The sequence below is a fragment of the Oxyura jamaicensis genome, chromosome 12, assembly GCF_011077185.1.
Source record: "Oxyura jamaicensis isolate SHBP4307 breed ruddy duck chromosome 12, BPBGC_Ojam_1.0, whole genome shotgun sequence".
In the NCBI taxonomy this organism is placed as follows: domain Eukaryota; kingdom Metazoa; phylum Chordata; class Aves; order Anseriformes; family Anatidae; genus Oxyura; species Oxyura jamaicensis.
Window position 1 is genome coordinate 7,905,651 of NC_048904.1, and position 15,469 is coordinate 7,921,119.

At 38.2% G+C, this 15,469-nt stretch overlaps 1 protein-coding gene across 2 annotated transcripts in view; it reads right to left on the bottom strand.

The window, feature by feature from the left end:
• Positions 1–1,810: 1,810 nt before the first annotated feature.
• RFT1 (RFT1 homolog) overlaps positions 1,811–15,469 on the bottom strand; it is a 44,307-nt gene continuing 30,648 nt past the window's right edge. For both annotated transcript variants that reach the window (XM_035337697.1, XM_035337695.1), the window contains 9 exons: positions 14,782–14,883; positions 13,676–13,810; positions 12,721–12,799; positions 12,397–12,447; positions 10,040–10,170; positions 8,736–8,880; positions 7,193–7,298; positions 5,664–5,913; positions 1,811–4,726 (listed from right to left, as the gene is read on the bottom strand). In XM_035337697.1, the coding sequence (XP_035193588.1) occupies positions 4,562–4,726; positions 5,664–5,913; positions 7,193–7,298; positions 8,736–8,880; positions 10,040–10,170; positions 12,397–12,447; positions 12,721–12,799; positions 13,676–13,810; positions 14,782–14,883 (1,164 nt within the window). In that variant the 3' untranslated portion in view covers positions 1,811–4,561. The remainder of the gene's footprint in view (positions 4,727–5,663; positions 5,914–7,192; positions 7,299–8,735; positions 8,881–10,039; positions 10,171–12,396; positions 12,448–12,720; positions 12,800–13,675; positions 13,811–14,781; positions 14,884–15,469) is intronic.

The window sequence follows — 15,469 nt, forward strand, 5'->3', positions numbered from 1 at the left end:
ATCCACAGCACCACTTATAACCACCCACCCTGAAACTCCTTAAGCTTCTTTGAACTGTCAGTCTGACTCTCAGCTTGGGTTTCCATACTCCAGCCTGGGACAATGTGCTTGGCACAGTCTGCAATACTCCTGCATTCACAGGAAGTTAGAGGTAAAACAGTGAAGTCTTCTCCCAGGCTCTGATATGTTCTTCTATTTTTCAAGGTCTCTCTCCAAACGGTATCATGAAGAACAAAATGCAATTCTTGTTCACTAGCAGTTTCAAAGAATTCAAGCTCCTTTCCTCTATTTAAGGACTGTTATCTATTTATTTTTTTTCCATGACACAGCTTTAATTTTTTCTGTCTTCTTAAATGGGTCACAGATGCAGCATGTCTGTCTTCCTGGTCACTTTCCTTTCCACTTTCTCAGTTTAGGGAGATGGCATAAAGCTCTCTGGAATTAAGTCATGCTGAAGACAGACATATGTGAACCAAGAAACCTATCTAGCAAATGAACACACAGAACAGAGGTGTATTAGATGTTTGCTTATGGTGACTAATCAGGAAGTCGCAAGAAGTTGTTCTACCTATTCCCCACAATTAGGCCATTCTGCCTTAGCTGCAGATACGAGCACACATCCGACTCCATGAATGCAGCTCACTACAGCAGCACAAAGTTACAAACATCCCAGCAGAAAACTGGTGGTTCCTCCTCCTAGATCACAGCAAGGTAGTGCATCCACAGTTCAGATCCACATGTAAAAGAGCACAAGCATCTTTTTGTGTCCAAAATGCTCAAAATAAGCACTTCTGATCACTGTTTTCTTCAGATCCCCCAGCTGTTACGCTTTTGAGTATGTCTTGCACTTAGCTTCCATGGCCCAGCTGTACATCAGACATGGAGAGCTTCAAACTTCATTTTCAGCTTATAATGAAAATAAACCGCACTGACACAACACTATCAGAATGCAAACGAGTTGGGCACTTTATGCCGACCAAAATCCCCACCTCTCAGCAGATGTATTGATGCAATGTTGTGATTCAAAATCACTCTGATCCTTTCTCTGCAGTATTCTCTTTATATAAAGAGAATTAAGCCACAAAACTATGACCAAACAGCAAGAGATTAAATTCACAACAAGCACTTGAAAGTTCACATTTAAGCACTATCCAGAAGCCAGCAAATTAGGCTGGGGTCAAGGTACCCCCCCTCAGGCAGTCCTTCATATGAGCTAACAATCCAACACCTCTCATGGGTGCTAAACCATCAGCAACATCCAAGCTTACGCCTCCTACCTTCCATGCCTACTGAAGCAGGTTACCCACCCACCAAGGTGAAGTTTTAACTCCTAATTTCCTCCCAGAAAATGCACACACACCTCTACTCCTCTATAGGTAAAATACTTCTGATGCTAGAAAAGAAAAAGAAATCAACACTTGCTAATATTGCCCAATGCATAATTTGGCTAACAAACTTCATTAAATACCAGCTTTACTCCTGGCCACTTAAACAGCATCTGCCACAACAACAGCCTGTTTCAAAGCAAACAAGGCAGCAAGCAAAGCCCAGTCATTCCAGTCCATACAAACACACGTTCTGGCACAAGCAAGGAGGCAGGAGGAGGGAGGAGACCACAGTGATTATCACAAAAATGCTGCAGTAAGTTTTCTCAATGAGTTTGTTAGAGGACAATGTACCAGTTTCTAGGTTGATAAACGTGTTTATACGTAGGAGGTCCTAGGAAAACCATCCAAATTTAAGCTTCAACTGAACCAAAAACACAAATAGTACTCCAGTAAGCCTGCAACAGCAAGAGAAAGACAAAACATATGGGAAATAAACTTTATTTCTTATCCTATTATATAGCCATTGTATATCACAGTTGTCTGAGTGTCATTCATCCAAGTACTAAAGAACCACGTCACACGAAGCATGAAATCAATTTTTTCTCCGAAGAAAAACAGTTTAATCCTCGTCTTGCTTAAACTAAAGAATTTCAGAGAAACTCTGCAAAACAGCTTCAAGAAATTTACAAACATCCTACTGTGCCTTTGACAGAAGGAAGCAGCAACAAGTTCAATCCCAACGTTGTCCCCAGGTTTAACCATGTTTGCTTCTTTATAAGGCAATTAACAGCTTTCACATTAAGGATCACAAAGATAAGTAAGAAACCAGGAGACAGCTTTGTAGGTCTGTAAGTCCTGTTACTCCTTAGGTTTCCTGCCACATAAAATACAACAAAAAACACCCACTTAATTGCTAAAGATCGAGCTTAAATAGGAATGTATCCTTAATTTGCAAATGAACTAAGCCACCTTAGATGTCTTCTCGATATACGGAATTCCATTTTCACTTGTTGAGAAGAGATACTGATAAGCCATATCAATATAAAATCAAAATAATTAAAAATATATAAATTCCCTTTAGTTCATATACAGCATCTATGGTAAACAAGATTTATGAGACTAGGCAGCATACTGTTTGAGCAGTGAGACCCCACGTCACCCTACGTCAACACCAGTAGCAGAAGTACTATCACTGTACAGCTGGGATCATAAGACTAGGCAACACAGGAAGACTTCAAGCTCATTTTGCTTTAAAACTCCTTCCATCGCCAAAGCACATCATGTGCAGGGCTACACAAAATGTCTCATTCTAGGAAGCAGTTCTAATTCGCCATGCAGATTTGAGGTATTCCCACAATAAGGTCCCAGAGTCGTGCAGAAAAAGACAGACCCTAAAAAGAGTCTGAAAGTGCATTTTTTTAAAAAATTATGAATTAAGAGGTCAAAGAAAAGAGACCCAAGTCCCTGCAATGTATGGAACTGCACTTCATAAACTCCACTTGCGATAGAAAAATGAAAAAAGCTGCAAGACAACTCAAAAGAGAACAAATTTAAAGGCAAACAAATACCAAATTCATGTAAGAGGACAAACTGCTGTCAAGTTTATTTAAACAAATTTCATAACAACTTCAGAAGAACCAGCAAATCTCTATATGCTACCATCTGTTGAGGCAATGGAAACACCACCATGCACTGAGTAGTACATTTTTCCTTCTACTGTTGTGTTTTGGTTTCTCCAAGATAATTTTTCTATCCCTAAATCTCATATAAAGTATCTCTGGTGATACCCTCTGTGTGAAAATTGCAGGAGTTTACAAAATGTCTCTAACAGCACCAAACTGAAGACGCTGACACTAGAGCTACAGCTACCAGTATGGACTCCACAATGCCATTACAGTGATGTATTTTTAAAGCTGTCCCAGGAGCTGCAGAGTTGCTATGTAATTAAACTAAAACCTTCAGACTGCAGGTCTGAGTGCACTTGACATTTCTGGTCCGTTCAGACACCGCAAAGGAACACTGATCGTTATAAACGCGATTCTTGTACATTCCGAAACTGCCAATTCAAGTCTTCGACCAGCAACAAAATAAACCTTTGGCAAACACGTATCAGCGACCTAATACATCATTTTAAAGTTTCTAAGCACCCAAGTTTTCCATAATTTAAGTTAAAAAAATGAATAAAAAGGTAAGACCGAACATGTAAAGGAACAAGATAAATCTCTTTTCAAGAAAAAGCAGCACTTTCTATCCAAAATCAAAAGCATATGCACAAACCCTTGGAAGACATCGTACTATACATTTAACATTCAGTTTTGCAGAAAAGCAAAAGTCATTTTTATTAAGACATACTTGTTCGCACTTGCAGTGAAAATCTCAAATAAAAACAAAAACCAATGGAGTGAAAGAAATTGTGTTTAACTCAGCCTTCCGGAACTTCAGCATGGTTGCATTTCAGACTTGTTTAACCAGTGCTCAAAAATATACATATATGTTTGGGGTTTTTTTTGAGTTAAAGCTTCAGAGAATTTTTGACAAGTTAATTAATATCATCACTAAATGAATGACGCTGAATGAAGTAATCTTACATAGCTAGCATGGACACATGCTGTGTATTCTATTAATGTATCTGCAAGTGTTGGCACTTTCTGTTTAATGCTTTACACTGGACACTGATAACTCAGGACACTGATAACTCAGACTTCTCTTCACCACATTACATTCTATTTTGGTAACGGTTATTGGTATTTGGTAATAGTTGCTATTGGTCCTTGCTCCAGTGTTTTGTTTTGTATTTATGTCAGACCATTTCTTTTCTAAAGAGTTAAACAGCCCACCGTGCTCACTGAGGTCATTCTTAATTACATCTTAATTAAATGTAAGTCATAAAATACCTTCATATATGTAGTCCCTATTGGTAAGAATGGAAGCTCCCTACATTACATCTGGCAAATAGGGTATGTCAGAGGGGTGTATCATAGACCTTCATCACCAAAGAGGCTCTTGGAAGAAAAGCTTGAAACAAACGATGCATGAAGAGGAAATTACTCAGCTCTTTCACTGTACTGACCAGTTTAGAAGAAATAATATTCAAACGGCAACCATCTACATCGCTATTCCAGTATCAATGCTTCCATCAAACTCATGTGGAAACTTTTTTCCACACAGATCTATGCAAAAGACACAGCCCTTCACTGCCAGCATGTAAGGGCATTCTTTTGCACAGGAGTGTTTCATGTTCCCTTCTTCATATACCGGGAGAGGAACTGGCTTCTGACAAAGTGAACCAGCTTGGTCTCTGTGCAGAACATAGTAATGATGGTTGCTGCAAAGCACGCAGCCCCAATGCTGATGTGAATCAGCCTTGCCATCCAACCCTTATCGCAGCAGAAGAATACCTAAAACAAAAGGAAACAAGCAATTGCAGGAAAACTAGTCAGTACAAGGTAGATAAACTGTTGCAATAAACAAATAAGGTCCAACACCTCTCTTGACCACGCTAACACCACCATCAAGGTGAGCATAGCAAGTAGATGCAAGAAAGATTTGCTACATGCACTCATCCTACCAATTATTTTAGTAGTCACAGCATTTGCTTTCTTAAGAACACAACAACAAACAACTGTCAAATTGCAGAAAATGAGCATTCAGTATATACCTGATAAATGCTGAAGTTATTTACCACACAAAAGCAAGTTTATTTACCAGGAAAACTCTGCATGGATGTTTGAGTGGATGCTATCCACAAAAGTATGATGTTCTACAGTAACATATTAGGCTATTTTCAGAAAAAAAATAAAAAAACATTGGAAACATCCCAAGCCAACAAAGCTCTCCTTTCTAAGGCATAAACGATTTTCCATTTGTCAAATTTTTGAATACTGAAATGCTACCACCTCTGTAATAACTAGTCTGTGCAGTTACCATGCTGTAATCTGAATACATGCTGTACTGAATACTGCTTTTGGCAATTTCCGCTTGTTTTTTAGTACAGAATTTTTGACAGTTTTTGTGCTATCACTACTTCAATTACTAAGAACCGAGGATATGGATCTACATACAGATAGCAGAAATACATTCAATTTTATTTTACTTGTCAGACAGACAGTCCTCTGCCACCTGGAGGTGCATCAGATACACACATGAAGTTCAACATAACCATGTGTATTTGTTCCATCTTTTAACAAATATAAGCAGACTTGCAAGCCTGTAATGGAAGTCTCCTAGCCTATGTTTATAAGCGTTTTTTGCTAATGATATTTCTCTGCTTGTGGAAACAGAAGTCATCTGATATTCGCTTTTACAGTGAAAGAAAGGTCTGAGAAAGACACTTACCTCTGAAAAAACAGTAATTACTCCACTTATGACATAAACAAGTATCAAAAATGGTGAGGGAAGTAAGCCTGTCAAAGGTCTGTAAGTGCTTTCCTTGAAGTAATCATAGATATAGTGGGTGCTGTGAGCAATTCGAATACCCATATTAAAGCAGTTTGCGAGGATAAAGCCTACACTGCCATGCCAATGGGTCAAGAAGTAGGAGATGCACAGGAAGGTGAAGGACAAGGCCAGCATAACAAAATTGTACCTAGGAAGAAGAAACAATTTAAACAATATATACAGTTACAGTATTTAATAAATGTATCTATGAAAAATAAATTCCCGTAATTTAGTAAAATAAGGAACAAATTCTCTCATCTTGAAACAGAAGAAAATTTTTAGAAAAAAAGATAAAAAAACTGAAAGAATAGAAAATACATCAAAGAAACTAAACCAAGAACTACATTATGTTAAATAAATTCTATTGTACTAGTCAGCTGCATACTCATTTCAGAAAGTCAAATTCAGTAACAGTAATTAGTAACATAAAAACCTGAGGATTTTTTGCTATTTTATATTAGGTATTAATGAAAAAGAATACTCAGCAAGATGACACTTATTTAGTTTCTGCTCCAAACAGTGCCTTTGCAGCGAAGTTCTAGGTTATGACAGCAGCCCTTGCTAGTCTAAAAGGATATTTCTTTGTGGAAAACAGAGCTCGTTAATTAAATGACTTAAAAAAAAATACTTAATTGATTTGATATGGTCTTTTAATGGACAGCTGCTACAGAAGGGAAAAAAGCCTGATGGTAGCAGAGGGGAGGCCACCAGGTTGCAACACCAATATGCCAGGATGAGCACAGAATCAAGAAATAATGCAGGCTAGAAGGGATCTCAAAGTCATCTAGTCCAACTTTGTGTTTAAAGTAGATAAACCTGAATTCAGACGCACAAATTAGATCCATTCAGAAGTGTACTTGATATATAGTAACTGTACATGAAAAACTTTAACAGTTGCAAGATCCTAATGAGTTTTAAATGATAGTCTGCCTTAAAAGCTGAAACTCTAGATGCGTACGTATAGTAAGACTTCACATTTAAATTACTTTCCCAGTTAGTCATCTACCAAAAGCTAATTGAACCTTTTCATTTCTTGATTTCTGACCTTTTTACCCCAACATTTAAACATTTGCTAAAGTTTCTATGTCTAAATCTGCATATCAGCACCGAAATAGGAGTTTGGGTTTCTGTGGGGCAAGGCATTTTTATGCTGGTTTCAAATGCACCAAGCTCTTTATCCGGTCATGATAAACTGATATTAAGACAATTTTCATTAATAAACACTTAAACAAAACTAGCATATGTGTCCTTGCCCATCTGTTGCACCTGGCACAAGACAAGAACAGAGTTCTTAATGGCTGCAAAAAGGAACTGACTCCTGGAGGGCGGGATGTGCTTCCAAGCACATACCCAAGCAGAACAACTGTCCTCTAAGCATACCATACACAGATTAATTACAGGAACGTTCTGGAGACTCTACTACTTACCTGTCTACCTCTTCTTTGCACATCAAAGCAAACGTAAAACATTCTGTCACTCCATTGATAGCAAGAAACAGGACATATAAAGAGTAACACCGGAGGAGACTTGGACCTAAAAAAAACCATTTAAATGATAGATTATTTCTTTTTACAAAGAGATGTTGTTTTTACACTTGCTCATAAGAGAAAAAGTTGTGATGTTATCGCTGATGATACTGGAAACTTAAATTCATTTGAACAAGCTTCTGGTTTAGATATCTTTACAAGAACATGAACAAAACAAGCAAGGCAAAATAAAAACAAACCCAGAACATAAGGGAGTAGCAGTTATGGTAACAGAAAAGATCTCCATTACCAATGTGATATTTTATTAAATGGGATTCCCTTCCAAATTAAAAATTAACATTATAACCTAAGTATTCCTTTGTACAAAAATTGGTGAAAATGAATTCAATAATGTGACATTCCCAAGGCAGTAAAATATATATGTTTTGAATACAACAGCATAAAAAAACTAGAAGGCTGTTTAACATATTGAAAACTGTGCTAGGTAAAAGATATTCCGATTTTACAAGTCAGAAGTAATTTATATATGACTTCAAAATTCTCCATTCAATCTTTGAAATAATGTTCTTGTCCTTTTGAGACTAGTTTTAACACTGGGAAAAATATTCCCATGGTTTTTAACAGGTTCTTGTGCATCCCTTCGTATTCCTTCTTGAGAGCTAGCTTAACAGCAGCAATGTAGTTCCTATCATGTCTCCCCCCATTTCAGTCACTGCCCAGTAAGCAGTAAACACACTGCAGACAGGTGGGGTAGAGCTGACGACATTGTTTTCAGGCATACATAGAAGCATTAGACTAGGGAGCACTCAAAAAAAAATCCAAAAGAATATATCCACAAGTAAGACTGTCCCACAGCTTCTGAGAGAGCAGATTTGCATCCAAATTTTATCCTGTGCAATCCACACAAAGCAATCTTAAAAGGGATGCTCCATTAATTATTCATGAGAGCAACACAGCAGTGATCAGCTTCAACTTTACCAACATCAGGACTACTAACAAAGTCAGATACAACAGTTCGGAGTGAAATGGAAGGCACTTCACAGCAACACAATCATCCTTATATGATACCAAAGGACTACAAGTTAATGCACGAGTGCATAAGGTATAAAAAGACGATTTCTTTATTCCTCCTTCCCAGTAAGTCTCCACATCTGGTTAATACCACTGTTCAGCAGCATTCCAGGTTCCATAACAGTTGCTTCAAAAGCAACTTCACATGCTAGAATGCTAGTCAGAATGTTCTGAATTTACGCATCTACAACGGGACAAAGAAATGAAACAGTTTAGCCAAAATAAGGCCAGGTGACAATATACCAGCGCTATTCAGTTCAAAATGCGCAGTACAACTCAGTATTTTAAGCTTCTTTTAAGCTGAGATGATCTTTCTCAAAAAGATCAGCTGATTTACCCAAGAATTCATAACAGCTGAGCTGCAGTTTCTGTTTATGAAGAATGGCTTGGTTGCCAGCTCTACCCTCATTACCTGTTCCAGAACTGAGCATTGAGCCTCCATAAATATCCAGAGCCAGCTGGGAAAAGGCATATCCAAAAACAGTGATGGTAAGGCCAATCAGAAGCACAAGTTTCAACAGCAGTTCTAATACATTTGCAGCCATAGCAATGTCATCCTGAAAAAAAAGGCAGTCATTTACATGGATCAGAATCAGCGTAACAGTTATTTTGACAAAGCAAAACTAGTCCATGAAAAAAAACAGTGCACCTGCACACTGTAAAAAGGTGTCAAACCTATCATTTGGTATTGATTTATCTGTACACAGGGTCCTAACTTCCAACAGTGCTCAAATATTTATTATTCTGTTGTGTGTTTTATGTATTGAAAACTCTAAACAAACATTAGCCATCAACATGCCCACTGAACGGGTGCAACTGCTGTTTCCTTAAACAGTAAGAACTAAGCTCAGGCAAAGAAAAGAAGCGTGTTTGCCCAAGGCTGCAGTCTGAACCAGAAGGGTCAGTTTTTTATTGCTGCATGTGACTAGAGATCTGTCACACCAGAACAAGCAACTTGTCAGTTCTGCCACCTCCTAAGATGCAGCTGATGACAAAGAGAAGTCAAACGTTTTTACCAGTTATTCTATATACATACACATAGCACACTACCTATAAAAATCAAGCACACATATAGGTACACCTTTGTTTAGCCTCAGGAATTGTTTAACTGTGTGACCCTCACACCTGAGAATTTCTTATTTAGAGCATACAAAAACCTCTTGTTCAACATTCATCATTACTCCACAAACAATCCCAAAGCTCAAGTAAAATACAATTCTCTTCCTAGAATTGCACTCTTTGGAAGCACTACTCCTTAATACCTATGCGCAAAACACATTTACAAGTCGGTCAAATATTTTAAAACGGCACTTGCTGCAAAAAGCATGCTTTCATGATTTAATCTACAATAATTGCCTAAGTACATCTAGAAATACACAGCACACAAGTGTTTACACCACACTGTTGAGAGAGATGTTAACTCCAGTTGTAATGCAATGCAGTAGTATGCCACTGCATATTTTAACTTGTATTTCACTGGCTTTTTTTTTTTTACCTAGTCTCTTTTTGGTACAACCTCCCTTGACATATTCTCCACTTCAACTTACTTTCAATGTTAACAGTCTTTATACTCAAAGACTTTATAGTTTTTCACTGTTAAAGTAAAAAACATGTAAAGTCTTTATACTCAGTTTAAATGCACACTTCTGCCATTCACACTCCTGTAACAGAAAGCAAGCATCTGACATGTGATTAAACCAAAAAAAAAAAACATACCTGCTTCTGATCCTTGACATTCTTCCCTCTTTCCAATACTTTAGCGAAGAAGACATAAAAACTCTCTTCAATAGGCAAAAAGATGAACCTGGCCACCAGTGAACCAAGATTATTCACAATATCATATACACCTTTAAAAACAAAAGATAACAGCATCCTGTAATTTAAGACATTTCAATTCCAACAGTGATGCTCATTCCAAGTTAATGTTTCCACTGAACAAAGAGAAAACAAGTGGAACTTAATGCAACATTACAGCTGTGTTCCCTAAAATCTTCTGACAGTCACAGCAAGCACAGCTCCAAATTAGACATCTTGCCCACAGACAGATGGCAAAGTTAGAACAAGAATTTGGTAACAGCACCAGACACATTCCATATTCGTACAGTAGAGGAAGTTCAAAGATTCTGATGAAAGAAAATCTATTCACTTTCGGGGCACAGAAAGATAAGGATTTTACTGATATGAAGGAAGAGAATGATATTTTTTCATGTTTTTTTTTTTTTTTTTTTTAATTTTCTGCTTTCATTGAGGTAGCCAAGAAACCCTACGTAACATTTTACTAGCACTTCCATCCTTATCAAGACACTGAGCACTGCTCCAAACCCGCTCAGACATCTGTGTGTGTTCCTGTAACACAGTGACTGAGAGCACACCAAGTTAGGCATATGGATAAATGCTTTACAGACTCACACTGAAATAAAGTTCTGACTGATTTAATAGGACTCATAATCAATGTTTCCTAACATTTTGAGCATGCAAGTGCCTTTGCTCTCATCGCTCTTTTAAAGATCCTTGAGTAAGAGGCAGTTCACTTGTTCCTTCGAGGAAGAGGATTAGAGTGGCTGCACTTACTCGTGGCAAGCATATACACCCAGTACGTATGGGGGAACATACTTCTGCCAGCAATTAAAAGCAATTCAAATTTGCCAAGAAACTTCTAACATCAGGCCAACAATTATAGCCTATTTTCCTTCCCAAGCTGTAAGACTCAAGGTGCTGCCAATGCAGTCATCCGAACTGCTACTGCACACGTTACTCTGGAATGACACCGAGTTCTTTTGTGGAACACAATTCAGTTCTGAGAAGTAATGCTACAAACAACGCTTCTGCTATAATGTCTGACAGATTCAAGCGGAAGAAAAAACAGAAAAAAAATATACAAAAAATGAAGAGAAAGACAACTGTAATGTATCAGATACTAAGCCATTATGATGAAGTTAAAACCAAGTATCAGGTCCTTCACTTTGGCCACAGCAACCCCATGCAGCGCTACGGGCTGGGGGCAGAGTGGATGGAGAGCTGTGCAGAGGAAAAGGATCTGGGGGTGCTGAATGATGCTCACCTGAACACGAGCCAGCAGTATGCCCAGGTGGCCAAGGCGGCCAAGGGCATCCTGGTTTGTGTCAGGAATAGTGCAGCCAGCAGGGCCAGGGAGGTGATCGTCCCCCTGTGCTCTGGTGAGGCCGCACCTCGAGTGCTGTGTTCAGCTTTGGGCCCCTCACTACAAGAAGGACATCGAGGCCCTGGAGCGTGCCCAGAGAAGGGCTACGAAGCTGGTGAAGGGCCTGGAACACAAGTCCTGTGAGGAGCAGCTGAGGGCACTGGGGGTGTTAAGTCTGGGGAAGAGGAGGCTCAGGGGAGATGTTATTGCTCTCTACAACTCCCTGAATGTAAGATGTGGGGAGCTGGGGGTCGGCCTCTTCTCACAAATAACCAGTGATAAGACTAGAGGGAATGGCCTCAAGATGTGCCAGGGGAGGTTTAGGATGGAGATGAGGAGACATTTCTTCTCAGAAAGAGCGGTCAGGCATTGGAATGGGTTTCCCGGGGAGGTCATGAAGTCACCATCCCTGGGGGTGTTTAAGGAAAGGTTGGACATGCTTGGGGACATGGTTTAGTGGGTGAGTGGTGGTACGGGGTATGTATGGATGATCTCAGAGGTCTTTTACAACCCTAATGATGCTGTGATTCTACATCTACTCATACAAATTTGAAAAAATAAAAGGAAATAAAATACATGGCACCATATATGCAGTTTTAAGTTTATGATACAAAGGAAAACAATTAAAATCCAGGATAAATTAAGTTTTCTGAGCAACATGGTCTAGTGGGAGATGTCCCCGCCCATGGCAGAGGGTTGGGGAATTAGATGATCTTTAAGGTCCCCTTCAATCCAAACCATTCTTTGATTCTATCTTCTTTTTCAATCATTCTCTGAAAGACGTCTCAATGTCAGAAAGGCTTTGAAATCTGAGACTTTCAAGTTATTTTCAAATACTGTAAATTATTTTCAGAATGAGATGAATAGTACCAACTAGAACACTGTGACCATTCCACAACATCATCACACTTACCCTGATCTCCAAAATTTAACACGTTCAAAAACGTCATCACGTATCGTTCACCTGGAAGTTCAAAATAAAAAACATAAGAACAAGACCCTAAATCTTTCCAAATATATGCTCAGGTACATCCAACATGAAGTATTCAAGAGACAAGGTCAAATGGGACAGGACCTAGTTCAGGTGTTGTGAAAACCCTCAAAACTTAATCTGAGTAGGTAACATCTGCTGCTGCCACCCTCTGAACATCACCACCCAGCTTTCTGAAGCTCCACCTCAATTTTGTAAATAGTATTCGCTCACCCTTCCCCAACATGCCTATACATCACACCTCACCCTCTGTCAAAATCTGCTTCAAGAAGGATTGTTTGAAGAAGCTCCAAGTCAACCGTGCTTCCTTCCAGTTAAGGAAAGTCTGTAAGAAAACAAATACTGAAATGTAATAACCACGACTGAAACCACAGAGCAGAAATACAAAATGGAAAGTTCGTCCATTACACTAGCTCTAACCACTCTGTATTGATGAGGAAAACCCATAATGTCATAGCTACTAATATCTAAAATATCACTAAACTCAAACACAAATGTCACTCTGGTCTGGCTGAGTAAGACCTTTTCCTTTGCTGAAAATGACTAATGCTGTAGATAGACAAAAGGACCTGAATAATCTTTCTACAGAAAACTTTAGCAGAAAAAAAGAGAGGAGAGGGGAAAAAAAAGTTGATAGCATGCCAATATAACTCTTACTCTAATAGTAGATGTAGGGACAGTTTGAAAAGCAGTAAACAATTTACACGTCCCACAAGGAAGAGCGACCTTTATCTTCTCAACATGTAAATTTTTTTCAGAACATTTTCCTTGCGGTGTTATTTATTTCTTTGTTCCACTTCCTTTTGCGAAAACATCAGAGATCTGAGTATCTGTAGGTTGCTGTACACTACCATGCTTATATTCTGGAAAAGCTGAAGTTCTGGTTTCTCTTCTGCCTCCTACCTGATACTAGGTCATTCCCATTAACACTGTAAACATCTCCAATTAATGGTTCATACCAAGCTACTGAAAGACAAAGACAAACAATCCCCTAAAAATACAAAGGGGTCAAGTTTCATGGTGTTTTTGTTTTTCTCATGCAAACTGTAAACAGAATTTAATGTAAATGTTTTCTCCTAGCCATATATTCTGAAGTGCAGAACTACCCTCAGAATCGTTCATTTAACTCGACCATCTCACAATAAATTTCAAGGCTCTCTCAACAAAGGCTTAAAATAAAGAAATAAACTGTGCAACCTACCTCATCTTCCACCAATTTAGGTAATAGAGCTTTCACTCTAGTGACTGGAAATGACTTCTTTGTTGCTTCAGGAGATCCCAAAAACATTCCAAAATAAATTACATAGCACATTACCAGAACACTGGTATATAAAAGCTAAAAAGATAGATAATGAAAGAAAACAAGTAAAACAAAATTAACTTACAAATGCAGAATTACACGCCAGAATGGCATATGGAAAAACATGCTGGAATTACAAATTCAGCAAGAACAGAACACAGTAAGTAGCTTTTACTCCTATCAAATTTGAAACTAGCTGAAGACATGGATTTAAGCCCTACCAAGAACGCTGTTGATTTTGATTACAGAAAATAATAGGTAAACATCAATAGTCCTTCACCAACTTCTGTAACGTTCTAATCAGCATTTTCAGAAAGATTATGTTAAGTCCAATTTTAAAGTCCAAAAAAAGTTGACAACTGACTACCACCCACATCTCACTTGGATCAGTTATAAGCTATCTAATCTACCCAGGTCACTGCAAAAACTGAAAGATAATCAAGTCTGCAGCAGCTCACATTTCTGTATCTAGGTGAACTGACTGCACAGGCCACAACACTTCAGGTGCAAATATATCCCTTCCTCATTGTAGCAAAGACAAACTTGTAACCCAAGTACGTGTTACACACAATTAACACTTTCTGATAAGGCAGTATTATAGGTTGGTGGTATATGGTGATAAGGTTACATAGGATTATCCCCTTCTACACAGCAGAATCTGAAGTTGAACCTTAATACTGAAGCCCAGTGGTGAGCAGTCTTCTAGAATTACAATAACTAATTTAGAAAAAAGTTAACATAAAGCTTACATAAAGCAATAACCTTATTGGCAAAACATGCATTTATAGACAGAACAGGGTACTTTCTTACACCTCCATTAAACTGACTGGGATCAAAATGTCAAGTCAATAAGTATCAGCATAATACTACGTATTTAAATCTTAAACCTCACAGGAGCACTTGGTCTCACCTTCCCAGTTATGTACCAGGCTAAACATCAAAGCTAACAGCAAATAATTATTTCTGAGGAATTAAGAATTTATAGAGAAAGACCACAGGGAACTTACCTGAGCCAAGGAAAAAATGTAAAGGCCCCACTGAGGATAAAGGATTACTAAAATAACTGTCAAAATGCATTTTGACACCACCGAAAGGCTTTCAGCAATTACCTTCAAGAAAGAGAAAACACAATGTTTAGCCAAGTTAACCACCTACAGAAGCATAAAATGCTTTAGTTTCACATACAATTTGTGTACAAATGTAAGACTTTGAAAGTCAGTATGGCTACCACATTTTTTCTGCTGAGATGGCCACCTTAGATTGTAACTTCTCTGATTTCTCTAATCTTACAGTTTGATTCCTCCACTGCACTTCACCAGTCCTTTGTGTAGAACATAACAGGAAATTTTTTTGTGAGAGAATCACAACAAGTTCATGCCAACAATCATTTGAAATGCAAAGCTGTGGAAGCCATTTGTGCCTCCCTCCAGTTAAAATCATGACTATACATTTCAAGATCAGTTAAGTGATAACTTGTAAAGAAACCAATTTCTTTAACAGGAACAAACTATGTTACAATTAAGTCATACAGTATTAAACAGTACATAGCTTTTTAATGTTATTGAACATAGGAAGATATAGTTCAGGAATCTTTTCTTTACATTCTTTGCATCATCTTTTCAATTAAAATCATTTTTTCTCTCTCTCTCTCTCTCTCTCTCACACACACACATCTTCGTACTTAGCTTCTTTACT